The sequence below is a fragment of the Dipodomys merriami genome, unplaced genomic scaffold, assembly GCF_024711535.1.
Source record: "Dipodomys merriami isolate MVZ:Mamm:240054 unplaced genomic scaffold, mDipMer1.0.p SCAF_3, whole genome shotgun sequence".
Taxonomy (NCBI): domain Eukaryota; kingdom Metazoa; phylum Chordata; class Mammalia; order Rodentia; family Heteromyidae; genus Dipodomys; species Dipodomys merriami.
This window is the reverse complement of record NW_027204492.1, coordinates 84,502,078-84,530,044: the sequence shown is the minus strand read 5'-3', so window position 1 is coordinate 84,530,044 and position 27,967 is coordinate 84,502,078. Positions and strand designations below refer to the sequence as shown.

The 27,967-nt window shown below is 48.3% G+C and overlaps 2 protein-coding genes across 3 annotated transcripts; one reads left to right on the top strand and one right to left on the bottom strand.

The window, feature by feature from the left end:
• The first annotated feature begins 8 nt into the window (after window positions 1-8).
• Ccdc22 (coiled-coil domain containing 22) lies at window positions 9-12,862 on the top strand. Its single transcript, XM_070040460.1, has 17 exons — window positions 9-129; window positions 1,142-1,319; window positions 4,636-4,768; window positions 5,478-5,584; window positions 5,728-5,794; window positions 5,891-6,069; window positions 8,001-8,195; window positions 9,685-9,747; window positions 9,837-9,956; window positions 10,351-10,470; window positions 10,561-10,677; window positions 10,780-10,881; window positions 10,961-11,068; window positions 11,556-11,651; window positions 11,887-11,946; window positions 12,044-12,118; window positions 12,498-12,862. Exons 1-17 carry the CDS (start codon window positions 80-82, stop codon window positions 12,609-12,611), a joined length of 1,884 nt encoding a protein of 627 aa, XP_069896561.1. The 5' UTR covers window positions 9-79; the 3' UTR covers window positions 12,612-12,862.
• Foxp3 (forkhead box P3) lies at window positions 12,780-27,073 on the bottom strand. Of its 2 annotated transcripts, none has more exons than XM_070040461.1 (12): window positions 27,004-27,073; window positions 20,055-20,283; window positions 19,425-19,529; window positions 19,187-19,325; window positions 18,694-18,781; window positions 18,515-18,619; window positions 17,562-17,649; window positions 17,273-17,353; window positions 15,605-15,755; window positions 14,681-14,757; window positions 13,984-14,085; window positions 12,780-13,797 (listed from the first exon to the last, which is right to left on the bottom strand). In XM_070040461.1, exons 2-12 carry the CDS (start codon window positions 20,259-20,261, stop codon window positions 13,648-13,650), a joined length of 1,293 nt encoding a protein of 430 aa, XP_069896562.1. In that variant the 5' UTR covers window positions 20,262-20,283; window positions 27,004-27,073; the 3' UTR covers window positions 12,780-13,647. The 2 variants fall into 2 exon arrangements, with proteins under 2 accessions (XP_069896562.1, XP_069896563.1); XM_070040462.1 differs by having other exon boundaries at window positions 19,187-19,283.
• Between the last annotated feature and the right edge of the window lie 894 nt (window positions 27,074-27,967).

Genomic DNA, 27,967 nt, shown 5'->3' with positions numbered 1-27,967 from the left:
CGAGCGGGCTTGCTACAGCTGCATTCTACTTTCTCAGATCCGGTCCTGGACCGGGCCCCGGCACTGAATCAGCTCCACCATGGAGGAGGCAGACCGGATCCTCATCCACTCCTTGCGCCAGGCTGGAACGTAAGTACACAACCCCCACTGGTCTCCAAATGCTTACATCCGGGACTTCAAAACCCAAGACCCCGTTATCCCGGAACCTTAATGCCCAGGACACCTTGATTGACATCTAGGGCTCCAACTTCCAGGTCTCTAAGATCCCCTCCCGCCTACGTCCTGACATCTGGGGTCTCCCAAGCTCCCAAGCTCTTTGATCCCGACATGCGGCATACCCAAGCTTTAGGATCCAGACACCCTGAGACTTTACAACCTTGAAACCTCAAGACCTTGAGACCTTGGTATCTGGAACTCCTAAGACAATTGCACCTGGAGAACCAGGGAATAAAAACGCCACAACCTTGCTTTTCAGGGACTCCCCAAATCCCAGGGGCTGATACTTGAGAACCTTCAAACTTCGTCCCTAAATATTTGGGGACTAAAAACACCAGGACCCTACAATCTGGTGACATCAGTTCTGGATCACTCTGACACAGAAGGACTTTTCCATTTGAGGGCCCTAAAAGTCTTCTATACCAAAATCTAGGGTGCCAATTTTTGTGTTGTTTGAAGCCAGAGATGTTGATTTCTAGGGACCCTGACATTTGAAACTCGAGAATCCCTGTCTCTACATGTAGTCATCTCCAAACCCCAGCAGATCTGATCTCTGACATGCAGAGAACATGAGGGGATCAAGAAATATAGAGACCATGCTAATTAACGAGGTCCTTTCACTTTCTCAGAGCCCAGAATTTTGGGACCTTTAAGCACAGGGGAAGTTGGAGGTTTTGCTGAGTTCAGATTTCTTCCCTCCACCATTCTTTTACATGGGAAGTATTAGGATCTGAGGATTTACCTAGTTCTTTGTTTTCCAAATCAAAGTCTGAATCATTAACATCTAGGATCTGTTGGAATTTGGGCTTTGACCCCCACCCTCACTCCAGTTTAAGAACTTCTTTTTGAAGGACACTGTATAGCCCAGCCTGCTCCCCGTTTCTAGAATACTCCCCAGTGTTGAGCCTGCCTCTTTCTTCTTCAGGGCAATCCCTCCAGATGTGCAGTCCTTACGAGCCTTCACCACTGAGCTAGTTGTAGAGGCAGTGGTCCGATGCCTGCGTGTGATCAACCCTGCTGTGGGCTCTAGCCTCAGTCCCCTGCTTCCTCCAGCCATGTCAGCTCGGTTCCGCCTGGCCATGAGCCTAGCTCAGGCCTGCATGGTGAGTGTCTTCCAGTCCACACACTATCTTACTTCCTCCTTTACAAAGTAACCAAGCTCCTGCGACACTTTTGCCTTTCCTCCCTGCCATCTCTCTTTGTGGTTTAGCATTCATTAGTGGTTAAAAGCTGTTGGTCCTATTGCCAAACTGTAAGTAGTTCAAACCCTAGCTCTACCATTTGCTCTTTGACCTCTAAACCTTGTGGGCCTCAATTTTCTTACCTGTGGCCATCATAAAAATAATGTTATGGGCATTAAATGAGTGATCCCATATATACCGAGGCTGCCCCTAGCTCTCATATTTTAAGCTTAGTATCATGACCTCACCCACCCACCCAGAGTGTCCATTTAGCAGTTCCAGGAAAGGACTTCCTTTCCTGCACCTAACTAGACACTGAGTTGTGATTGGCCCAGCCTATGTCATATGATCCCTATAGGACACTATGATTGGCTGCTCCTCAGGGTCTCGTGTGCTAGTTAACTAAAACTGTATCTGTTACATTCTCCTGTAGCAAGAATGCGCAGCATGCCTCCAGTAACAGTTCCAAAAAATGTCTCCGTGGTGGGTCAAATAAAGTACCTTTCTAGTGAAAAACTCACCCTTTCTCAGTCTGGAGCTTTGTCCAGTTACTGTAGTTAAGAGCACTGGCTGGGGACCATTGGCTCACTCCTATAATCCTAGCTACCCAGGAGGCTGAGATCTGAGTATTGTGGTTCAAAGCCAGCCTGTGCAGGACAGTCTGTGAGACTCTTACTTCCAATTAACAACCAAAAACCTGGAAATGGAGCTGTTGTTCAAATGGCAGAGTGCCTGCCTTGAATGAAAAAGTGGAGAGAGTTCAAGAACCACAACCAAAAAACAAAGTGGAAAGAAAAAGTGAAGGATGAGTGTCCAGGCCAAGTTCAAGCCCCCAGTACTGAGAGAGACACACAAAAAAATTGTACCTACTGTGGGGTTGCTTTAAAGATTAAAAATGAATTAAAGAACTAGAGGCTCAATTTTCCAGGGCATGTTTTGAATGCACAAGGCCCACATGGAGGAAAATACAGTAAAAATTCACTTAACATTTTTTTTTTTTTGGTGTCAGTCCTGAGGCTTGAACTCAGGGCCTGAGTGCTGTCCCTGAGCTTCTTTTGCTCTTAGCACTTGGGTACTGCTTTACTTCTGCCTTTTCTTTTGGTAGATAAGAGTCCCACAGACATTCCTGCCGGGGCTAACTTTGAACCTCAGTCATCAGATCTCAGCTTCCTGAGTAGCTAGGATTAAGTGAGCTACCAGCCACTTGCAGAGTTAGCATTTAAATAGCCAGATAGAGGTGATCTGGCTGTTTACCTTCCAGCAACTGGTGGCTATGCAATCAATTAAACACTTCCCACACCCAGTTAATATTTCTTGAAGGCAGCAGAGCAACTCCAGTGAAAACATCCATTTAGACAAAGGGCATAGTGTGGTCAGAGTTGTTCACCTTGCCCAATTGCTTGTGCAGTTCTGGTTTTTAGTTTTCTGCCACCTCTTCACTCTCAGATTCACTTAGCTGTCAGAATTTCCTGATTCTTCTGTCTGGGGCTCTTGGTGGCTTCTAGAGGCAGGCAGTCCCTAGCCTGGGGCTATGTCCTCCAGGATGGCAATCTAAGGGAGAAGTTAAGTATTTGGTCAGGCTTGGAGGATTCCAAGTGTTCAGTGCCAAGGGAGTGAGGCTTTCCTTTCTCCTTTCCCTTCCCTGCCTTCTCCTTCTCTCCTCCCCTCTCTCTTCTCCTCCCATTCCATCCCTTGTCCTCCCTCTCTTCCCCTCTCATTTAGCTCATGCTAACTTCAGCGTGGGGTAGACCATCTGGCTTTCTTAAGCTACATGGAATTGTTTGCCAGCAGCAGGCAGAAAGGGTATCTTTAGCTTAGCATTGCCTTATTTTGGTCCTATAACTGCCCTGCTCCTGGTACCCATTTGTATGCCCAAGCCACCTCCATGTTGGTACTTGTCACTGTACATACCTTACTCCCGGGGTGAGTTTCTGTGGCCATCATAACTCTTTGATTGCAGATGTCAGGGTAAAAAAAAAGACCAAAAACAAAAGCAACCCAGTAATGTATCAATACCCCAATGCATTTCATACCTTTTTGATCATGACTCTTCTAAATAAATACAGCTTACTCTGTGACCCTGAGCAAATGTATAAATGTATTAAAGATTGCTTTTGAGTTGTGCTAGTAGTATAACACAATTTCATGTCAACCCTCTGGAGTAGATATTTTTGGAATCCTTTTTGGTTTTAGATGAAGCAAGCACAGCACAAAGAAGTTAAGTGATTTTCCTGAGGTTGGTAAGAGGCAGTGCGTAGGTCTGAACCTAGAAAGTCTTCTTTGGGGTCCATGTAACTCTGGACCAATATGTAGTTAGCTGGATGCTGTTGTCTCCTGCCTGTAATCTTGCTACTCAGGAGGCTGAGATCTGAAAATCATGGTTCAAAGCCACCACACGCAGACAAATCCCTGAGACTCTTATCTCCAGTTTAACAACAAAAAGCTGGAAGTGGAGGTGTGGCTCAAGTGGTAGGGTACCAGCTTTGAGGAGAAAGCTAAGCTAGGACTAGAGGCCTTGACTTCAAGTCTCAAACACACACACACACACATACACACACATACACATACAAAACAAAACACAAACAAACCTCTGGCAGAACAAGGCTTTTTTTTTTTCATCTATGAATAGTCTGTTTGCTAATCCCATATAGAACCCTTGGAAGTATTTTCATTCTGAGCTATTGTGTTGCTGGTCTCTTTTATTAATCTGTTTATTTTGTTTTATTATCATTATTTTTTTTTCAGTGGTGCTTGGGATGGATCCCAGAGTCTGGCACACTCTAGGCATGTACTTTACCATTGAGCCACATCCCAGCTTTCCTGTTTATTTTTAGGCACTCTTTATATAATAGGCAGAGTTGCTGTCTATAATACAGACTCCAGATATTTTTCCCAATTTATTATTATTATTATTTTGACTTTGCTAATTACATTTTTCTCAAAATTGTCTACTTATTTCCATGTAGGCAGAAATTCCATCTTCTCTTTTGTGGCCTTTGGATCTTGATTCATAGTTAGCAAAGCCAGAGCTTTAATGTCCTTTCTGGCTCTCTGTTGGCATTGATTGTAATCACACCCTGGCTAACCTGGGGAGGGTGGTGGTTGGTAAGATAGTGGCAACAGGTATGGCCTAGGTCAAGGGGCTCCCAGGACAGGAGGATCCTGCCTGCCTGGCTTATAGGGGCCTACTTCCCCAATCCCAGGCATTGTCACCTGATTAATACCTGATAACCTCCAGGATCTGGGCTATCCCTTGGAACTTGGCTACCAGAACTTCCTGTACCCCAGTGAGCCTGATCTCCGGGATCTGCTACTCTTCTTGGCTGAGCGCTTGCCCTCTGATGCGTCTGAGGATGCAGACCAGCCTGCAGGTACATAGAGGTTGGGGACTGGAGTGTGGTCCTGAGACTGATGAGTGGAAATGGGAGTATGTATTTGGGAGAGCTGGGTAGGATTGATGGGAGGGTCAGAGAGGAAATGGATGCAGGGCTGGGGAACTGATAGACTCAGGTGGTGAGGGGGTACAGTGGAGGGACCTCCCTGATTCCCCTCCTGTGTCCTCCTTACTCCTTCTACTCTCACCATGTGGGCATCGTTGGAGGTACCCAACACACCAGGCACACTGTCGATTCTCAAGGCCTTTGTATCTGGGTTATTTTTCTCCAGATATCCTCATTGTTAACTCCTTAGCTGTCTATAATTTTCCTCTCTGCCATTGCCTCATAGGCCTTCCTTTGACTGTCTTGTGAAACATTCTAGGCTCCTTTTAGGAATCCTCCTCTCCTTGACCATCACCTGACCATGGTTTGGAAATACACTTAAAATTCTATGCATGAACTCTCTTCTAGCTTGTTGACTGACTATATGAGGATGGGGATCTTTCCTACTTTGTTCCTACTTTGACCCTAATATCTGATATGATGACTAGTGCCTAGTTCGTACTCTGTGTTTGTTGAATCACTGAGTGAAGAGGCTAGCTGGATCGATCTACATGTCTAGATGAGGGGTGGTTTCCTAGAGTGTGTACTTTTGGATTTGTAGCATGTCATTTGGTGACTTCTTCTTCTCCACTTGGCCTAGGTGACTCAGCTATTCTCCTTCGGGCCATTGGAAGTCAAATCCGGGACCAGCTGGTTCTTCCCTGGGTTCCACCTCTCCTTCGCACCCCCAAGCTGCAGCACCTACAGGTGGGATCCCTGATTCCTATAGATCTATGCTTGTTTCTGCCTTGCCTTCCCTGTCCCCATCCAGTTGTATGGTTGTTGACTCTTGTCATACTTTGTCCTGGAAATTCTGACTCTGTTCTTCCCTGCCTCAACACACACACCAGGGCTCTGGCCTCCAGCAGCCTTTCCAGTCCAGCAGGCTGGTCCTGCCTGAGTTGAATTCCAGAGAAGGTGAGGCTGAGACTGGGAAGAGGCTGGGGAGGAAGGGGACACCTGGGTCCCCTGTTGCCATGTGGGAAGGTGGACTGATTCTGTTCCTGATTTTAGAGTCAAAGGAGTTCCAGTCAAGTCTCATGCTGCTACCAGCTCCCACTCAGGTGCCCCAGCCATCTGGGAGGGCAGCCTCCCTCCTTGAGTGCCATGCTCTTCAGCTCTGCCAGCAGATGGGGCGAGATCATGCAGGAGATGAGGATTGGGTACGCCGGGCATCACGCCTCCCACCCCAGGTACTGCCAGATGTTTGGTTCCCTGCTGCTGAGGCTTCTGCTCCTAGTAACCCTAGATTTGTCTCCTTTTGGCCTTCTACCCTTCCCCTTTTTCCTCTTTAGTCTCATTGTGGCCCCCCCCCCCGCCCCACCACATGTACTCATCTGGTCCCCACTTGGTAGAACACTGGAGGTAGAATGGCTGCATATGGGACAAGTTGATCTCACTTCTCAAGGCTTTATTTCCTGTTCTGAAAACAGGAGTAGCCATTGTATGCAGTGATCTTGACTGACTTAGGATGGGTTACCTTCCTCCTTGTCTCTACCAGTTTCTCCTGTCCCTGAGTCTTTCATTTTTTGATTGTCGGTGATGCCTATGGTTTCTATATCTAGGTTTCTGCCTGGTCCCTTCCTGTCATGGTCTCTGTCAGTCTCTCTGTGTTCTCATTTCTGTGCTGCATCCCTCCCTCTCTCCCTTTGTGTCTTTTCCCTGTGGCCCTCTGTCTACTTGTTTATCTGTCCCCACTGAGCTATCCACTGATCTGTTTCTTTTTGTCTGCTCCTGTCTCGATTGCCACTTGTTCATCTCCCGCCTGCGTCTGTGCCAGTACTGAGGCTTGAACTCAGTACCTTATGTTCCCACTTGACTTTTTTGTTCAAGGCTGGCACTGTGCCACCTGAGCCACACCTCTACTTAGGGCTTTTTGTTAGTTACTGGGGAATAAGAGTCTCATGGACTTTTATGTCTTGGCTGGCTTCAATCCAGGATCCTCAGATTTCAGCTTCCTGAGTAGCTAGCATTACAGTCATAAGCCACCAGTGTCTGGCTACCACTTGTTCATCTTTATCTTTATTTTTTAAATTTATAGGAATTGTCTAATATAAAAACAGAGAGAATATTCTAATGAGTCCTGTATACCATTTTGCCAGTCTTCCTATAGATTCCTCAGCTCCTTTCCTCTTTCATCATCATCAACATCATCATTATCATCTGGCACTGGCACTTGACTTGTGGGCCTTATGCTTGCTAGGCATGTGCTCTACTGCTTGATCCATGTTCCCAGCCCTTCTCTGTATTAAGGCATATCTCAGGACTAGAGAGATAGTTCAGTAGTAGAGGATTTGCCTATTGTGCACAGGCCTTGGCTTCTATCCCCAGTGTATAGTTGCAACTCTTAACTACTTAAGACTTTCTTGAACTGGGTTCTGGTGGCTCACATCTGTAATCCTAGCTACTCAGGAGGCTGAGGTCTGGTATGAAGCCAGCCTGGGCAGGAAATTCTGTGAAATTTATTTCCCATTAACTAACAAAATACCAGAAGTGGAGCTGTGGTTCAAGTGGTAGAGCACTAGCCTTGAGCAAAAATGCTAAGGGATAGCACCCAAGCCCTGAGCTCAATCCCTAAGACTCAACCTCCCTAGTAGCCCAGGATTATAAGTATAAGCCACTGGTGCCTAGTTTATTCTTTTTTTTTCCCCCCCAAAATGTAACCATTGCCCATTTCCACAATGAAATGAATAATGATCTCAGTATAATCTAACACAGATTTTATGACCAGATTTCCTCAGAGGTCTTGCAACTATTATTCTCTCCCCCTCATCTCCCTCTCCCTCTTATTCACTCTGTCCCTTTCTTTGCCTGGCATCTTTAACTCTGTTTCTGCTCTGTCCCACACATCCTTTCTGTGTGTGTCTCTGATTTTGTGGGTGGGGGGGACTCCAGACTAGTTTCTTCCCTTACACATCTTTCTCCAATGTGGGGAGTGAGTGAAGTATGACTGTGGAGAAGATGTGCTCCCTCTTTTCCTAGGATGCTCCTAGGCCAATAGGGCAGGAGAACAGGGAAGGGGCTGATAGGTGGGTATCACTTGTCCAGTGGTCCCTGGAAGCAGCAAGGCCTTGGGGGCAGCAGACCTCCAGCACCTTCCTTATCCTTTGCCTGTTTGTTCCAGGAGGATCCCCGGGCTCCTCGACAGCGGCTACAGAAACAGTTAATAGAGCATCTGCGCCAAAGCTGGGGTCCACTTGGAGTCGCCCCACAAACTCGAGATCTGGGAGAGCTGCTGCAGACCTGGGGTGCTGGGGCCAGGACAAGTGTCCCCAAGGGCTCTCGTTTCACACATTCAGAGAAGTTCACCTTCCACCTGGTGGGTGAGCCTGAGTAGACACAGCATGTGCTAATGGGGCATAGCTGCCTCGAAAGTTGCTTTATGTATACATGCCATCCTTATTCACACAGGTTCCTCTGCCTCTACTGGGGAGGGGGTTCAGAGGGCTCCCCTAACCTCTGAGAACTTTAGTGGAGAAAGGGAAGATAGGTGGATACCATGTGGGGGGGGTGCTCCTGTCACAGACACTACCTTTCCCTAGGCATCCGTCTTTCCCTTCCTTCCTTCCTTCCTTCCTTCCTTCCTTCCTTCCTTCCTTCCTTCCTTCCTTTTTTAGATTATTATAAGGTTTATTAGAGGAGCCATATTTCCAGCAAGAGAGAGCACATGGCCTCAGTCACCATCTAGGTAGCAGGAGGGTCTGTCTGGGCTCTTTCTTTCTTTTTCTTTCTTTCTTCCTTTCCCTTCCTCCCTCCCTCCCTTCCTTCCTCCCTCCCTCCCTCCCTCCCTCCCTTCCTTCCTTCCTTCCTTCCTTCCTTCCTTCCTTCCTTCCTTCTCTTTCTTTCCCTCCCTCCCTCCCTCCCTCCTCTCTCTCTCTCTCTCTCTCTCTCTCTCCCTCTCTCTCCCTCTCTCTCTCTCCCTCTCTCTCTCTCTCTCTCTCTCTCTCTCCTTCCTTCCTTTTTTTTTTTGTTGGTCGTGGAGCCTGAACTCTGGGTCTGGGCGCTGTCCCTCAGCTTTTCAGCTGTAGACTAGCGCTCTACCACTTGACCATCAGCTCCACTTCCAGCTTTTTCTGCTTATGTGGTGCTGAGAAATCGAACTGAGAGCCTCATGCATGCAAAGCAAGCACTCTACCACTGAGCCACCTTCCCAGCCCCTTCCTTCTCTCTCTCTCTCTCTCTCTCTCTCTCTCTCTCTCTCTCTCTCTCTCTCTCTCTCTTTCTCTCTTTCTCTCCCTCTCTCTCTCTCTCTCTCTCTCCCTCTCTCCTCTTTCTTTCTTTGTCAGTCTTGGGCCTTAAACTCAGGGTATGGGTACTCGCTATCTTGCCCATGTAATTGTAACTCCTCTGTACGGTATTCTCACAATAAAAAAAAACTCAGGGAATGGGTGCTCTCAAACTACTTTGCACCACTTCTAGTCTTCTGGTGGTTAATTGGAGATAAGAGTCTCATGTACTTTACTGCCTGGGCTGGTTTTGAACCATGATCCTCAATCTCAGCCTCTTGAGTAGTTGGGATTACAGGCGTGAGCCACCAAATCTGGTCCTAGGCACTTTTCTTTGAGCTTATCTTTTCCTAGATGCTTATCCAGAGGAGGCTTTATTCTTCTCAGGGTCAGACTCAGGAATTTTTTTCCCTTTGGCAGCCACATCAGTTTGAGGTCACATATAGTACCTTTACCCTGCTAAGTTATAGTCTAAGCTGTCAGTAGTTGAGTGGATATGGGTAATGCTTTGGGATTTTGAGGCTAGGTGATGAGGAATAGGGTCTTCTGTAACAGCCAGGATGCCCCTGTTTTCACTGCTAGGAGCCCCAGGCCCAGGCAGCCCAGGTGGCAGACATTCCAGCCTCTTCCCGGCAGCCTGAACAGGTGAGCAGAATGGTGGGGCAAGAGGAACTGGGGACTTTGCCTATCTACTGGATCTGACACCTCTATTTCTACTGGTCTGTGCCTCACAGGACCTGAAGGCAGCTCAAGAACAGGAGCTAGAGTCTCTTCGGGAACATCTGGAGGGTGTGAAGCAGAACATTGAAGAAATTGAAGCCAATATGAAGACTTTGGGAATCAACCTTGTGCAGGTGAGGGGCTGAGGCCTCTGTCTGGGACAGACCAGGCATAGGGCCTTGTGGGCCTAACTGGTGATCTGTAGAGGTCAGCAGATGCTAGAGGGACTTGGGGACTTCTAGAGCTCTTAAGGGTACCAGAGAATTGATGGAGGCAAGACTCATAGGGTTGGGAGCTTGGTGGGCTTATAGGAGTTAGAGGCACCTGTGGTCCTTATAGGTGAATGTGAGGGTGTGTGGGCATTGGTAGGAGAAAGTGGGTCTGGATGCCAGGGGCTTGTGGGGCTCCTTATGGCCATGAGCATGGCACTGGAGTCCAAGAGGCCTATAGGGGTTAGAGGCCATGTAGTGATCTATGGGGGCTGAGGGCTGTGGTATGTGACTGGGAGCTGGGATGCTGGTGTGCCAGGTAGAGACTGAATGTCGGCAGAGCGAGCTCAGCATGGCGGAGCGGGAGCAGGCACTGCGCCTGAAGAGCCGGGCAGTGGAACTGCTGCCTGATGGGGCTGCCAACCTCGCCAAGCTGCAGGTGGGCCAAGGCTGAGGCTGGGCTGGGCTGGGGAGGGTGAAGGTTGAATGGGCCCGGCTTATGAGGCATGTTTCCCTGACTCTCTACCAGCTCGTGGTGGAGAACAGTGCCCAGCGGGTCATCCACCTGGCAGGTCAGTGGGAAAAGCATCGGGTCCCACTTCTTGCTGAGTACCGCCACCTCCGAAAGCTTCGGGATTGCAGGGAGGTAGGTGGTGGGATCTTGGGTGTTGAGTGTGGAAGGTCTGGTGCCTCTAGGTGGCCATCCTTGAGCTCTGCTCACTGCCCTCTGCCCATGGGCTCCTGGCAGCTAGAATCTTCTCGACGACTGGCGGAAATCCAGGAGCTACACCAGAGTGTTCGGGCAGCTGTGGAAGAGGCCCGTAGGAAGGAGGAGGTCTATAAGCAGTTGGTAAGGCTTGTGTTGAGGGCTCTGGGTGGCAAGGGTGGGATATAGATCCTGGGGGAGTGCCTGCCATGTCCCCGTTCAGGTGTCAGAGTTGGAGACTCTGCCAAGAGATGTGTCCCGGCTGGCCTACACACAACGCATCCTGGAGATTGTGGGCAATATCCGGAAGCAGAAGGAAGAGATCACTAAGGTACATACCACTGAGGCCCTGGCGAGTGGGTCACAGGCATCCAGGTATAGGGTGGCCAAACAAGGACCTTACACTCCTTTTTATTTAATGCCAGAACTGGAGCTTGAATTCTGGGCATTTTTCCTTAGCTTTTTTTTTTTCTCAAGGCTAGTACTCTACTTCTTAAGCCACAGCTCCTCTTCTGGCATTTTGCTGGTTAATTGGAGAGAAGAGTCTCATGAACTTTTGTGTCTGGGCTGGCTTCAAACTGTGATCTTCAGATCTCAGCCTCCTATGTAGCTAGGATTACAGGCATGAGCCACTGGCACTTGGCAATCTTACACTCTGATAGGCAGAAATTTCCAGCTACCCTGACAGGACAGTCACACACAGTCTACCCTAGCCACATTGACACAGGCCCTGAGTTGATGTGAGTACATGCATAGAATACATATGAGTACCTGCTCTGACCCAGACATTTGCTTATGGCCACCCTGGTGTCTGCTAGATCTTGTCTGACACGAAGGAGCTTCAGAAGGAAATTAACTCCCTTTCTGGGAAGCTGGACCGGACATTTGCAGTGACTGATGAGCTTGTGTTCAAGGTGTGGGGCACACCAGCCTGGTGGGAGGGTGCAGGTGGGGCTGGACCATTGCCTGTCCATCTGCTCACAGGCTAGCTTTGTCTTGGGCTCTCTGTGAGTCTGTAGGCACACAGTTATTTACACATGTGCCAAGTGAAAGGCAAGGGTGGGAGAGGGTGGCCCTGAGGGACATAGAGGTGGCAGGGGAGGTGGGAATAGCCTGCTGATATCTTCAAGATCCCCTTTGCCTGATCAGGATGCCAAGAAAGATGATGCAGTTCGGAAGGCCTACAAATATCTAGCTGCTCTGCATGAGGTGAGAGGAACAGTGTGCCCCAAGAGGGAAGGGGTTGGGGGGGGTGGCTATAGAGGAACCAACATAGGTGCAAACCTTCTGTTACTGCTGTCCCCAGAACTGCAGCCAGCTCATCCAGACAATTGAAGATACAGGCACGATTATGCGGGAGGTTCGAGACCTTGAGGAGCAGGTAAAGCCAGGGAGCTGGAGGGGAAGTGTTACAGGCCAAGGGGAAGCTCCTTGATTTTTGCTGACAGAGGCTGTGGGACAAGATAGCCTACAGCTAGTGACTCAGCCCTGCTCCTTAGTGCCTATGCTTGGTACCTGGGACCAGCCAGTGGCCTACTCTGAGTCCTTTCTGCTTCTACCCTGAGGGTCATGCCTATCTCCCAGAGCCAGTGGCAGAGGTTTTGCCTTGGGGATGCTTTAGATGAGGGGAATGATATGTGGGAAGGAGCAGGCCACTTTTGGGGGTGTAGGAGGGGTGCAAAGTAGCTTTAATGGAGGGGGATGGTCAACAATGGTGGGGAAAGTGGCCCTGAGATTGTATATATCCCCTATTACCTTAGATTGAGACAGAAATGGGCAAGAAGACTCTCAGCAACCTGGAGAAGATCTGTGAGGACTACCGAGCCCTTCGCCAGGAGAATGCTAGCCTCCTGGGCCGAGTCCGGGAGGCCTGAGGATTCCTGATGGAGGTTTCCCACAGCCACAGGCAGAGATTTGGGGTGTTGGAGGCAGTGGCTAAGCACTTGCCCTAGCTCTTCCCTCTGTTTATCATTCAGTTCCTCCTGCTGGGAACCAGATGTCTACCCACTTGGCCCCAACCCTGATTGGACCGATTATCCAGATTGTTAGGGGCTCAGCTGCAGTTTTATTGGGTGGGCACTTGGAGAGGGGCATGGATCCCAAATAAAGGAGGGGCTCTTCTGTAGTCCAAGCTGAGGCATGGATCGGGCCCAAGACATAGGAGGGAGAGGGAAGGCAAGTGGAATATGGGGTACATTATGGCCAGTCAGTGTATATCTTCATGGGACTGGGTGGGGAACTTGTGTGTGCATATGTGCACATGTATGAGATATTCAGGGGACTTCTACAGGCTGGGTCTGTGAATAGGCATATGTGTATGAGGAGCTGCATGAGACTGTGTATGACCGGTCATGTGTCTGTGTGGCTTTCTAGGACCTGTGGTCCTGAGGGTACTGATGCTGCTTCTGTGTGATGCCATACCTGTGGGTTCAGAGGCTGGGTGGGTGGGTGCCTTGGGTCTGTGAGTTGGACAGTCTCTGTGTGTCTATGCAGCTTTGAGGGCATTTGAGGGTACCCAAGCTGGCTCTTTATGTTGAGGGCTTTGTGGGAGGATCATAACTGTGTCTATGTCACTTTTCCCACCCTGAGGCCATCTGTGAGTATCTGAGGCAGTCTGTATGTGTGTGGCTGGGTTCAAGAGCTCTGTTTGGCTGGAGAGTCCAAGTCTGGGGGCTGGGGGGTGGAGGTTTGAGGCTAGACTTGGACTGGGGCCCCTCTGAGCAGCCTCGGGGTAGAAGATAGGATCCAGGATGGCAGCCAACTCAGGGAGCAGACATTCTGGAAGGCAAGGCTGTGGATACTTTTCTTCCTGGTTTCTGTAGGTATGTCCAAGGCCTGCCACCCCTACCCCTACCACTTCTCCCCCTTTTAGCCCCTGGCTTGTCTTTCTTCCTTTCCATGGTATTGAGATCAGGGGCCAGGTGTAGAGTTGGAGCGCCTGCTGGGCCTCTGACTCCTTTTCTTGCGGAATTCAAACTCATTCACGGTCCACACAGCTCCCTTCTCACTCTCCACCCGCACGAAACACTTATGCAAACTCAGGTTGTGGCGGATGGCATTCTGTGGAAGGAGGACCAACCAGCCAGAGCAGGCAATCAGTTCCCCACTGAGGGCAACAGACCTGGCCATTCCCAACTTCCTTCCCCTTCCCCATAGGCCTGAGAGGCCAGCCCCATGTCTGCCTGCTGCTGTGCTGTGGTAATATTTGAGACCACCCCAGCCACCAGCACCTCCAGAGGCACTCACCTTCCAGGTGGCAGGGTGGTTTCGGAAGAAAGCGAACATACGTGTGAACCAGCGATAGATTTCATTGAGTGTCCGCTGCTTCTCAGGAGCCTCCAGGATGGCCTGGATTTTGGAGTGGAATGGGGTGAGGAGAGTGTCCCCTAAAGTCAGGGCTAACAGAGATAGTCTATTTTGGGCCCCCTGCACTGGTGGTGGAATTATGGAGGCAGGGGAGGGATGGGAAAGATGATGTGTGGTGGGGTCTGGGGTAGACATGGGGGAAAGGGTGCATTTAGGCTCAGAATTGGGCTTGCAGTGGCCTGGCTGGTGGTTTTGGTCTGGGTTCAGGGACAGGTCTGGCTTGAAGCCAGCAGGAGGGGTCATATTTAAGAAATGCCTTGGGACTCCTCAGAGGGATGTGGTAGTTTAGGAGGCAGACCTTTCCCCACTGGGGCTTGAACTCAAGGTGTGTGAACCGTCCCCAAGTATTTGTGCTCAAGGTTGGTGCTCTACCACTTGAGTCACAGCTTCACTTCTGGCTTTGTGTATCTAATGGAAATAAGAGTCCCATAGACTTTCCTGCCCAGGTGGCTTTGAACCATGATCCTCACATCTCAGCCTCCTGAATAGCTAGGATTACAGGCATGAGCTACTGGTACTTGGCTCCCCTCCCCACTTTCTTTTCCCTCCATTGTGGACCTGAACTGCCCTGGCTTACCCAGCGGATGAGGGTGGCATAGGTGAAAGGCGGCCGCATATTGTGGAACTTGAAGTAGTCCATGTTGTGGAAGAACTCTGGCAGAGGGCAGGGAGGAGTCAGGCCCCATGTAGGGCCCCATGATTCCCCGTTCCACTCCCTACTACTGGCTGCAGAGTATTTGACATAGTGTGTCTCCTTTCTGAACCACTCTGGCCCACCTTGTCCTCCCCAAGGTTGAAAGGAAGTATCTTGCCCATGTGAGCAGTCAAGTGGCACAGCCAGGATGATACGGTTCTGATCCTTGTTAAACCCACAGCCCAATTCTGAAAGTGTAGGAGAGAGATTGGTAACCTTGGGCAAATCCATCCAAGGGAGGGTCTGTGAGAATTAGGTAACTAGATCCTTCCTTTTCTTTTTTCTTTTTCTGATGCCAGTGCTAGGGCTTGAACTCAGAGCCTGGGTGCTGTCCCTGAAGTTTTCTGCTCAAGGCTAGCACTGTACCACTGAGCCATAGCTCCACTGTGGCTTTTTTGGTAATTAATTGGATCTAACAGTCTCACAGCCTTTGCTTCCCAAGATTGCTTTAAACTAGGATCCTCAGGTCTCATCCTTGTGAATAGCTAGGACTATAGCTATGAGCCATCAGCGCCTGGCCTAGATTCTTTCTGATAACCAGATCAGAGTAGCCCAATCCCAAAGTGGGTGAGACATGGCTCCAGTCCTCACAGGAGACAAGGTTGGGCTAGATATTTGGGACCATATAGAGGGTGCTAAGGCCATGGAAATCCTGAGAAGCATTGGCAAGCAGTTAACTTTGTCCCTAAGGGTGAGTGATGGTAGTGGCTGTAACAAGAAACAATATGGAGCTCCTTTGTACCTCCCCCCAGCATGAGTTGGGATTTGGGGCTTAGAGTAATTAGGCTGGGCATGGATCACTCTTACCTGGGAAGGTGCCGTTTCCATGGCTACCCCAGAGGTGCCTCCGCACAGCAAACAGGCTATCCGAAGCATCCCGGGGTCCTGACCAGGCTGGGACGGTGCTGCTTTGGGTGCCAGAAGCTACAATGCAGCAGGAACCCTTGTCTAATGGTTCCTAGAGAAAGCAGGGTTGGGGGCTGGTGACCCAGAGACTTGAACTTCATCTTATTTTATGTTTCATTTTTGGCAGTACTCCGGTTTTCTGACAGGGCTTCCTTTTTACTTGTTTAATTTTGTGCAGGTACTGGGCTTGAACTGTGTGCTCTCATTCTATCACTTGAACCACACCTCCACTTCCAGCTTTTTCTGTGTGCTGGTACTGGGGCTTGAAATCAGGGCCTTGGTGCTATCCCTGAGCTCTTTTGCTCAAGGCTAGTGCTCCATTTCCAGCTTTTTTGTGATTAACTGAGAGAGTCTCATGTACTTTTCCTGTCAGGGCTGTCTTTGAATCACTATCTCAGCCTCTTGAGTAGCTAGGAGTACAGGAGCAAGCCACCAGTGCCCAGCTACTTCCAGTTTTTTGCTGATTAATTGGAGATAAGACTCTCTCAGATTTGTCTGTCAAGACTGGCTCGAACTTTAATCTTCAGATCTCAGTTTCCTGATGAGTAGTTAGGAAGTAAGTAGTGTTACCCACTGGTGCCTGGATTTTATTTACTTACTTTAAACCGGGTCTTACTGTGTTGCCCAGGTTGGTCTTGAACTCCAGGGCTCAAGTAATCCTACTTTAAGTCTCCTGAGTAGCTGAGATAATAGGTGGGTGAGCCTGTGCCTGGTTTAAAACAGTGGATTTATTTTTCATTTGTTTTTTGAGGTGCTGGGAGGCAGAACCTTTGTGCATGCTAGGCCAGCAGTCTACTTGTGAGTTACAACCTCAGCGCCTCCTCCTTTTTTGAGACAGGGATTTGCTATGTAGTCTAGGCTGGCTTTGAACTCACAGTCCTGCTTTAGCCTGAGTGCTGAGATCACAGGCATGTATTATCACGCTGTATTTCTAAGATGAAAAGCACATTTTCTAGTAGTCTGTAGCAGAATTCACAAATCACTGTAAGCCATATTGGTTAGAGTACAGGAATGTGTTGTCACAGATGGTGGGGCTGAATTGGGCTCCCCTAGCACTAGCACCCAAACTGCCTCTTATTGAACCAATCACATCTTCTTGCCCTCAGTTCTCATCTGTGAATTGGGATAACAGTGGTAGCTATCTCTATCATGAGGTTTGAATAAGCTAACACAGCAGAATATTCAGAAATGGTGCTGGCTTAGTAGTCAGGTGGCCAGTGGGGTCATATGTGAACCCACACTTAAGTGGTCTGGGGTTCATATCTTAAAATTTGAACACAGATCTCTGCCTTGTTCTTTTGTGCCAGCCCTGGTGAGTTATGTAGTTAATGCTGTGGGGACAACAGTTTGCCTTCTGTAAATGGCTGGCTGCTTTTCCTTTGAAAATTAACAGTAATTGGGGATTGAAGGCTTAGAGTATGTATAAGATGGAAAAGATCTCCAGCTCAGGCATGTAAGGAGCTGGGCATGGCTCATACACCTCAGGGTCTGTCTGTGAAGAGACATCTTCTCCTTTCCTGCCCACCAGTAATCCAAGTCCACTGCCTTAAGGGGTCTGAGGTGGCTCACCACAACTGGAGTCTTGGTCAGTGCCATTTTTTCGGCCAGGTGGGCCTGCATAGCTCCCAGCTTCTTTTTCTCCAGCTCCAGCTGTGGGGATGAGCACAAAAGTGAAGGCTCCATCTGGCCTTTTTTTTTTTTTTTTTGCTACATCTTTGTCTAGGCTTTGGCTTTCCTTGGGAGTACCCTCTCTCCCTCCCAGCTTAGAAAGCTTCTGTCCTACATGAGTCTTCTTGGCACAGGTGGGCCTGCTGCTCTTCCACCAGCCTCCATCCCTCCTGCTACCTGTGGTCCATACCTGTTGCTCCAGAGACTGTACCACCTCTTTCTGGAGGAGACACTGTGCTCTGCCCTTCTCATCCAAAAGGTGGTCTGCCTGGCAGTGCCTGAGTAGGAAGGAGATTCCATGTAGCTGATCACAACAGGCCTTGCCTTCTGGTTTAGAGTTGAGGATAGCCCAGACCCCATAGGAGGCCTGTCCTCAGAGCCTTAGCTCCCCTCTACAGTCTCCCTCAGGCTGTTTCTCACTCGACCTTCCTTCGCCATCTGTTCTTGCTACCTATTGCCTTCTAGACCTGAACTTACCCCTTGAGTATGACCAGGGTGTGGACAATGATGTTGGAAGGGTGGTGAGAGTGGAAGTGGTATTCCACATATAAGGGACAGTTTGTGCAAAGGCTCAGCTATGAAGAATTGCTGCTAATAGGTATTACAGAGAAGTGGAGGTGTGTGTGTGTGTGTGTGTGTGTGTGTGTGTGTGGGGAGAGGGAGAGGGAGAGGGAGGGAGGGAGAGAGAACAACAATAAGAAGGAAGGAGAGGCAGCATCAGCCATCTGGAGAAGCTGGGGCTTTGGCAATCATGAATATGCTCTGTTGGCATGAGGGATAGCAGGGCAAAGCAAGAGTATAGATTTTGAATTCCCACCTCGGCCACTTAGGAACTGAGTGATCTTGATCAAGACATTTACCCTGTTTGGTCTCAGTTTCTTTGTCTATGAAGTGGAGATAATAATAGCACGTACTTTTAGTATTATGTCCCATTACACAAATGAGGAAACAGGCCCAGAGAAGCTATGTTATTTGTCCAAATTTACCCGGCCAGGAGTGATGAAGATAGGATTTGGATCTAGGCTTAGCTTTTCCTTTTTCTATCTTACTACCTATCTGGAGGCAGCTTGAGTTGTGATCTGCTCTCCAGACCTCTGTCTGCCCGCCAGAAGTCCCTGGACCAGGTTGGCCTGGGCCACTCACTTGAGAAAATCCTCTTGTTCCTTGAAGACCTTCTCACATCCAGGCCACTTGCAGACACCATTTGCCAGCAGTGGGCAGGGCCCTGAGGGTGTGCCTGAAAGACTGCTGATGGGGAAAATCGAGGGTATTAGAGAAGGGGACAGTAAGGTGAAAAGTTACTTCTGGCCCTGCCCACTTACCTGTCCTTCCTGGATGCACCTGGGCTTGGGAAGGTGCAAAGCAAGGCTGGTTCCCTGGATACCCACTCCAGACTGGCCACGTTGATCCCTGGGGGTTGGTGACAGGGCACTTGTGTTGTGGGCTGTGCTGTGGCCTCCCCCCATCTTGAGTTTTGAAGACCTTCCCAGGAGGCCCTGCAGTTCCAACAGTCCAGGGCTTCTGGCAGAACAGTTCTTAAGACAGCCATTGGCAAATGCTGACATTTTGATTTAACTGTAAAGATCTGTGGTTCTGTGATTTTGACATTCTGTGTCTTCAGGAAACCTGACAGTTTTTTGGAGGTTGGAGTTTCCATGACTCTTTAAGATTTGATTTCCCCCCGCCCCCCGCCCCGTCCCACCCTGCTCAGACCTCCAGAGGGCTGCAATTCAGAACCGTTAAGTTTGTGCATTTTCAAGGGTCTGGGGACTTTGGGGGTTCTTTGAAGCCCTGGGATATGGGCTAAGGTGTTACCAGGTGGCAGGCCAGGCCGAGCCTTGAGAGAGAAGACCCCAGTGGTGGTAGTGGGTGGTGGGAAGCTGATCATGGCTGGGCTGTCCAGTGGGTGCACCTGTAGCACAGGAGTCCGGGTATGGGCATCGACTGTGGAGAGCTGGGAGACACACAGGCGCCCACAGCTCAGCCTGGCTCATGGACCTTTCCCATAGGTTTTCCCTCTGCTCCCTCCTCCTGGTCAGTGCAGGATTCCTACCTGGTGCATGAAATGTGGTCTATCCTGGAGAAGTGCTTGCAGGTGAGGTGAGGGGCCCAGTCGGGCTCCAGAAGGTGCCACCATGACTAGGGGCACTGTAGGCAGCTGGAGGGAGAAAGCAGGTGCCACGAGTTGCCAATCTCATCCTCACTGTTCTGGGGTCTACTTCATATGTAACTTCACCACAGCCATACATGGGCAGTACTATGGTCATATCCAGTTTACACATGTGCAAACAAGGCTCACAGAGGTGGAGTGATATATTAAGATCAGAGTTAGGCAGAGTTAGCCTCAACCTTGTCACCTCAACTTTTTGGGCCCCATTATCTCCTCTTGTATGCTTGAGATGAGGACACATGCCTGTGCCCATGGGACTATGATAGGGTCTCTTCCTTTCCAGAGACAGGGATTGATTGGGTGGTCGTGGAGAGCCTCAAATTCTTTGAGGCCCAGAAAATGGGGATTTTCTTGGCCTTGAAACATCTGCATAAGTCACAGACTTGCTGCCTGGGACCCAAAACCACTTCCTGTGCCCCAGCCGCCCCCCCCCACCCTGTGCCACGGTAAAGGTCGGCACCTGTAGACCCAGGTACCCCACCCTGTCTGCTCCATCCTGGACCTGGGCCTCACCTGCAGCTGTGATGGTGGCAGGGGGTTCAAGGAAGAAGAGGCATGGGCCCCATCTCGTAGGTTCCAACCTTGAAAGATTCCTCCAGGGCCCCTGGCCCCCAGGTGATCAGAAGTCTTGGGTGCAGCCTTCCAGCAGGAAGAGGCTCCTAGGGATGGGTCGAGGGCCAAGGAAGGGGCCGTGGGTTTGGCTGGCCTAGGGTTGGGCATTTGGTCCTTGTTTGAGGGCAGGCTGCAGGGATGATAGGGAGAAGGAATCGTATGTGTTAGGGGCAGTGTAAGATTCTCAAGTACATAGACCACATGGACACTTCTCTAGTTAGAGAAAGTGTTGGCTTCGTTGTCTCAGAGGTCCCCATAACCATATTCCATCCAACTCTGGCTCCTCCTGCCACTATTCTATGTGAATATACATGTGTGCATGCACAGACACACTGATAGAAGGAACACAGGCATGCATGTAAAGCCCCTCTCCCTATGCACAGGCCCAGTACTCTGCTCACTGGCATGCACCAGCACAGGATGGTAGTAGGGATACTGACTTCAAGTTACAGTCAGAAGAAGTTGCTGGCAGCTTGGATATGGGGGGGGGGGAGAGAAAGGGAAGGTCAAGGGGACTTCTGGATTTTAGCTTGAACAACTAGGACAGAGCTGATGCTAGCAGAAATGAGGTGGGGTGGTAATCAGGTGTACATGGATTCAGGGGTCTGGTGTTAGTGGCATTAGGCATCTGTGTAACCTACAAGTGGATGACTGAATAGAGGAGTATGAAGTTCAGGGCTAAGCAGGGACATTATCTCTGGGTATTCTGCACAGAGCTCGCAGAGCTGATTGCCAGAAAGAAAGGCTTTCTTAAGTCAAGGCTTCATAGCCTTCTAAAGGAATTGAGCCTGGGGCTGGGAATGTAGCTTAGTGGTAGAGTGCTTGCCTAGCTAGCATGAATAAAACCCTGGGTTCGATTCCTCAGTACCACAAACAGAAACAGCCAGAAGTAGTGTTGTGGCTCAAGTGGTAGAATGCTAGCCTTGAGAAAAAGAATTTCAGGGAGAGTAGCCAGGCCCTGAGTTTGAGCCCCAGGACTGCCCCCCCCCCCAAAGGACTGAGCCTGTTGACAACTTGAGTCTGGACTTTGTAACTTCCTGATACATTTGTGTTGTTTATGTACCTAGATTGTGATACTTTGTTACAAGTCTGAGCAAACAGCTGTCTAGCTACCAGCCCAACTCAATCCATGTTCTCCAGATGGCTCATGCTATTCACTCCACCTGTACTGCCCATACTTCTTCTCCTATCTATGCCATTCAAGGCCTGCTATTCTATTGTTCTCCTGAATAGCCTCCACAGTGGTTCCAAACTCCTCTGCTGGATCCCACTTTATTTTAATCTTTTTATTTTTGGTTGGTCCTGGAGTTGAACTCAGGGCTTGGACGCTGTCCCTAAGCTTTTTGCTCTACACTTTGAGCCACAGCACCACTTCCCGTTTTCTGGTAGTTAACTGGAGATAAGAGTCTCATACACTTTTTCACCCTGGCTGGCTTTGAACTGTGATCCTCAGATGTCAGTCTCTTGCACTTTTTTTTTAGTCAGTCATGGATCTTGAACTCTGGGCCTGGGCACTGTCCCTGAGCTCTTCAGCTCAAGGAGAGTGCTCTACCACTTGAGCCACAGCGCCACTTCTGCTTTTCTGGTGGTTAATTGGAGATAAGAATCCCATGGACTTTCTTGCCCAGGCTGGCTTTGAACTGCAATCCTCAGATCTCAGCCTCCTGAGTAGCTGGGATTACAGGTGTGAGCCACCAGCACTGCCTGCCCCCACTGCCTTATACTCCCTGAAGTATATGGCCTCAGTTTCTCAGAATCCTGTAATCTCAGTCAACAAGTCAAAGCTGGAAGGGATTGTCCAGTCCAACTTCCAGTTTGCTGAAGGGGACACCCAGGCTTAGCGTTCCACAGTCCCAAGGTAACTTGAGACCTTTAGTTCTTTCTCCAGAAGTGTATTGTGCCCATTTCATAAGCTCCTTGCTTTGTGTACATGTGTGCACGTATGTGCATGTGATTTCCTGTCCTACAGCACAGCACTGGGATGGACACACAGCTGCTGACAGGGGAGTACAGGTGGGTCCTGGGGGGGGGGGCAGTCACTCCATCCTTTCTTTGTCATCACTTCAAGGGGGTTGTCAGCTGTGGCGCTCATAGAGATAATGTGCAAGAATCTAGATTAGGTCCTTAGTTTTTCTGGGGTTAAAACATTAGTATACAAATCATAAGTCTGTGTCTACAAAGGCTGAGAACAGAGCCTGGGAAGGGGGCTGCTGAGATGAGGAGTTGAACTGATGAATGAAGGCAAGTGTGACATAGTGCTTTTGCTAACCAAAAGAACGTCGACAATCACCAGCAAATCACTAGAAACCAGCAGAGAGGCCTGGAACAGATTCTCCCATGCAGATGTCTGAAGGAACCCTATCCACATCTTGATCCTGGACTTGTTGCTTCCAGAACTGAGATGATACATTTATATTGTTGAAACCACATGGTTTGTGATACTTCATTACAGCAGCCTGAACAAACATATCAATTTTGATGAGCAAGGGGAATGTCTTCCGCCATGCTGGCCTAGCCTACATGGGGCTGGCTTGTCACTTCTTCATCTGCCTGGACACTTTGTTAGAGTTTATAAGATATATCCTCCCCAAATACGTCTGGAAACTGCCTGACTCTGGGAAATACATTTAATTTCTCAGAAAGGACCTGGATATGGTCTGTCTGGTGGTGGGGTACCTGGAGGGCTGAGCTGGCCAGTCAGTTTCCTGTACTGTCTCTTGGGGCGGCCCTTTCTGACTAGGTTTCTCAGAAGCTATATAGAGGATGTTTCTGGGAGACAGATTATGTTTTCCTATTGGGGGTCTACACTTAGGCCCTGTTATCGCAGCCTCCAACTTGTACGGGTTTTTCTGCCATTGACGTCATGGCAGCCGGATACGCTGGGCTTCATCTGCACCGAGGAGGAAGAGAAGGAGGTACATTTCCACCACACGGGTTTTGTTCCGAGAACTCGCTAGCCCGCCCTAGCTGCCTTGGCCGAGGTGGGATGACGTGGGTGCTAGCGGATGTGGTGGGTGACATCCATCTGGCCATTGTACAAGCCCTGGATTCTGTAAATTGGGTCTTTCTTGGGTTACAAAAGGGCCCCGACTTGGGAGTTTGGTGAGTGCCAGGTATGCCCTACAGATATTGAGACCCCTGGGGTCTTCAAATAGCCCAGCGCCAGAACCCCAGAATTGTAGGGCATCCTTTCTTAGATTCAAAGGATCCCAGAATCTCAAAACCACATATTCACTGGAGTTTACTGACTTAACTTCTCAATACACATAGATCAATATCCTTGGTTTACAACAAATGGACTACCTGAAGGACAGGGAAGCTCACAACTTCAGACGGCCTCCTGCTCACCAGGCCTGGAATGAGCTTCTTCCTCTAGCTCCCTCCTGAACTATGATAACAGAGAATCAGAAGAGCTCTTTTCCTGCCCTGAGCCTGGGATCAGGCTGTTTTGTCAACCAGCTCTAACACTCTTTCAAGTTTATATCTACATTGGTGATAGGCACAATCTTCCAAATGAATAAACAAGAACTGCTGAACAAAATGGCGGTGCTTTTTAAATGGGCATGTACATGGCCTCAGACTAACAGTTTGCCTCAGACAATGCCCCTGAGCTTGTAGCACTCTGCCAGAGATGGGTACAGTAGGAAGAAGAGGTTGAAGTTGACTGGCCTTGTGGCCTGGGCCTTACAGAGGGAGTCTACTACCAGGCTTCTGGAAGGAGTCTAGGGTAGAAATCCCTTGAGAGTAGCACCAGTTCTGAGGAGACAGACACAGACAGACAGACTGATACCTTCTATCATTAGGGGTCCAGGACTTCCACTAGATTTTGTGAGTCTGGGCCCCCTGCCATGATTATGGATCACCCTGCTTAAGTCAGGGTACAACCTATGAAAAGGCAGAAGGTGGGAGTTGGCAGCCAGGGTCTCACTTTTCTTACCTCAAAGGTCCAGAGGGGGTAAATTGAGGCCCGCAGTAGGGAAGAGACAGAATCAAGCAAGTGCCCACTGAACATTCTGAGATCTGGTTTTAACTATGCAAGTACATATCTGTGAGGCCTGGATAAGGGTTCTCTTGCCCATGTCTGGGCCTTAGTTTGCCCCTTCCATACAAGGGAAGGGAGAAGGTATAGGACAGACAGGACAAGGACTCTTTTCCTTGGGGTTTGTGTGAGTTATGAGGTATGTAGAAGGCTTTGAATTCATAGATGCCCCTCTATGCAGGGGTGCAGAGAGACAAACATGCATACACACAGAAATGGAAGGTCAGAGACAGAGAGTAAGAGAAATTGAGGTGGAGAGAGACCTGAGGTGGACAGAAATAGATACATAGAGAATGAGAGATATAGGGGATTATTATGAGAAACTGACATAGAGACAGGATGGCCTCAAATAACAGTCACTGGCAACTAGTTGGAGGACATAGGTCAACTGTAGTAATGAAGACCAGGGAAGAGCAAGGTGTTAGAGACACCCACGGCTGGATATTGGATTGTACTGCAAAGCAATAATCAGCAAAGTAGTGTTGCCTTGGTACAAGGACTACACTGAGGAACAGAATAGAATAGAAAGCTTGGACACAGACCTATGCAAATTGGGTATTGAGTTTGTGTTATGAATACAGTATTTCAACATGGGGAACAGGGTAGGCTAGATTAACAAATGTTTATGAGATAATTAGAGGGAAAATAAAGTGACTGGATGGATAATCAGTCCATTTTCCCACCAGCCCCTCCCCGCCCAGTGTGAAATGTCACAATCATCATATGCTCTAGAATAAATTCCTGATCTACTACAGAGATACATTTTAATATCTAACAATGATTGTCTGTTTATCATGTGTCTAGCCCTGTGTGAAGCACTTATTATGATTAATACATTTAATCCTTTATAAAGACCCTTTGAAAAAGATACTACCACGGTACATATGAGGAAGTGGAAGTACAGCTAAATATCACACAAATGACTTGGGTGAGTCTGGATTCGTTCCAGACAGTCTGGCTCCAGTACACTCTTAACCTCTATAGTAAGTGGAAAAAATGAAGCCATAAAGAAGACTAGAAGCCAAGGCAGAGGTGAACATTTATCTCATTTTCAAGTGGGAAAGGACTTTCTAAGCACAAAACCAGACAGAAACCACACACACAAAAAAAGCTAACCTATTTGAATACAAAAAACATCCTAAGTATCACAAAACACCATAAACAAATAGAAAAGGCACATGATGAGATGGGATAAATATTTTCTATATTTATGGCTGACCAAAGGTTACTATTTTTCCAAATAAAGAGCCATGGCACTCCTTTGTATAACTACTGAAAGATAGTAAAAATATTTTTAAAGAGCTATGACAAATCAGTAAGAGAAAAAGATGAACACTCTATTAGTACTAAGGATATAACAAGACAACAATCCTCAAAAGCACAAATGGCTAATAAGCAGTAAAAACAAGCAAGGAATACAGATTTCAACAAGTCAGTACTTTGTTTTCTTGTTATATTGGAAAAGCATTGAATAAAGGAGCAATACCCACTAGGATTAGATTGAGTACAAGGAGTATAAAACAGGACATCTTTTGGAAGAACAATTTGCAAAGAGGGCCAGAAACCTTAAAAATATGCATCCTTTTTTCCCTAGCAATTCCATTTTCAAGAATCTTAAGAAGCCAGGATGGGATGTTTATGGGGAAAAATGAGAGCCAACCCAAATTCCAATGATCAGCACCTGATCCACTCAATCACCATTCACAATGTGAAGACAGTCATAACAGGCATGAAAGATCATGTGTTCAATTTTTACTGGGCTATAAAACTCATTAGTTGAATAAAGCATGCACAAAACCAATAGAGTGATTCCAATTTGGTTATAAATACTAATAATTAACATTTAATGAGCATTAGAATATTCCAGAGTGCTAAGCCAGCAGAGACAAGCTCACCCTAGCCCTGAGGGGCCAGAACTCCTCCTGGACACGGACTCTGGTCATAAGCACACAGTTCTGTACTAAACCATGGTTGACCATGGTATGAAGTGCCCCCCCCACCTTGCCCCAGGAAAGTCTCTCATGCGATGCAAACCCAAGGTCAGTTAAATAAATTCTCAGCCTAACTTGATATCTTACAATCCTCCTGCTACTGGGGCAAACAGAACTGATGCCCACTCTTGGAAAATATAAAGCTCAACTCACTATAATTAAGCGTCATCTGTGTCCAAATCTCTGTGCTAGATGCTGGGTGGGAAAGCAAGTGAGGGAAGGTGAGTCAAGAGAGTAGAGAGCCCATGGGAGAGAAATGGAGGAAAGGTGATGGATGGAATGTGGCCAAGATGGAGGAGTTAGACAGGGGAGATGATCAGAGCCTGGAAGATAGAGGGACAGAGAATCTTAGTTCCAGGGAGACAGACAGATAAATAGCAAGAGAAAGAGGAGGATGGAGAAACAGGAAGGGACAGACAGGGTGAGCAGTGAGATGGAGAATAGGAGGCATTGAGAGGGAAGAGACAGATGACGGAATGCAACTGAAATTTCAAGTTACATCTGGATGGCATTTCAAATTGTTCAAAATTTTGACATCCATAAAGACTGGCAGTTTACGTATTAAAAATCGTACTCATCTGCACACCTATCAGTTAATTTATTGGTCTTTGTACCTGCCCAAGCATTGATGGAGTGCTTTACCTATCTGGCAATTTATTGCCTTTTAAAAAAATTTAAAAAGACCTTACCTGGTGGGCTCACAAGTGGCTGGGTGTGTCCAGCTGTAGAGAGGGCTCCTGACCCCTCAAAGCCTACCTCCCTGTCATCTCCTCCATTGGGACCTGCATCTGATGGGAAAGAGTAGGATAGGGACACTCACCTTGATGAAGTGGAGTGACAGAGAAGGATGAGCCTGGCTTGTGGGAAACTGTCACGTATCAAAAACAACGTTGCTTTTATACCGAGAAGAAAAACCACTGCGTGGAAGCCACAGACCTCTCTCTTCTAATAATCCAATTTTTCTGATGAGTATGTGTGCTGATAATCACGGGGTGGGGGGGGGTTCTCATAGTTTTTTTTTCTCTCTCTTTTGCTTGCTGTTTCTTTGCTTCTTGATTGTGAGACTTAAACGGAAATTTTGAAATTTTGGGTTTTTTCTTTGCCCTTTACCAGTCATCTGAAAATATGATTTCTTCCCCTTACCACAGAGGTGAGAGGTATCAATGAGATAACAGGGCTCATGAAAAAAAAACCCACAGTTTTTTTTAAACAAAAGTGTGTAGAGTCAGAAAAAAAATAAGGGAAAAGAATTAAAATCACAGGGGTATCCTAGGTGAGGCAGAGACAGCACTCTGTGTGTGAGAAGATATTTGAGGGTCTCTAGCTTAAGAAAGAATGAATCGAAAACATAACTTTGTCCTTCTTCCAGCCTCAGTTTTCCCTTAGGTGGAATCAATAGGGGTACCACCATTTGTGTTGCCCAGGGCGAGGGATCTCTGGACACCCCCATCATACATTCATAGAGAATACATTCATAGGTATATTCATAGAGAAAAAAGTGGGGCATCCACCCCTGTCCCCCACAATTCATGGAATTGAAGAGTTAAGAGTCTTTGGTTCCCAGAATCCACTGAGAGTCACTGAGTGAGAAGGGAGAAAAGTCTTGCCTTACATGTCTTAGAGTTTAAGTGCTCTGGCCTAGCTGCCATCTTACTGAGAAGGTCCGGAGTGGCCCCCAGTATAAATGCATCCAATTTCACAAAAAAAGGCTGGAGTGTAGTTTAGGGGGTGGAGTGCTTACAAGGCTCTGGGTTCCATCTCAAGCACTACAAAAACAAAATGAA

What these genes read in the sequence shown, in the direction of transcription:
- Ccdc22 (XM_070040460.1), top strand. Translation starts at nt 80, where the DNA reads ATGGAGGAGGCAGACCGGATCCTCATCCACTCCTTGCGCCAGGCTGGA. An exon ending in AGAAGTTCACCTTCCACCTG is followed by an intron (nt 8,196 to 9,684) that starts GTGGGTGAGCCT and finishes TTTCACTGCTAG; the next exon opens with GAGCCCCAGGCCCAGGCAGC. An exon ending in CTTCCCGGCAGCCTGAACAG is followed by an intron (nt 9,748 to 9,836) that starts GTGAGCAGAATG and finishes TGTGCCTCACAG; the next exon opens with GACCTGAAGGCAGCTCAAGA.
- Foxp3 (XM_070040461.1), bottom strand. Translation starts at nt 20,261, where the DNA reads ATGCCCAACCCTAGGCCAGCCAAACCCACGGCCCCTTCCTTGGCCCTC. An exon ending in TCGGCCTGGCCTGCCACCTG is followed by an intron (nt 18,782 to 19,186) that starts GTAACACCTTAG and finishes ACCAACCCCCAG; the next exon opens with GGATCAACGTGGCCAGTCTG. An exon ending in TACAGTCTCTGGAGCAACAG is followed by an intron (nt 17,354 to 17,561) that starts GTATGGACCACA and finishes TCATCCCCACAG; the next exon opens with CTGGAGCTGGAGAAAAAGAA.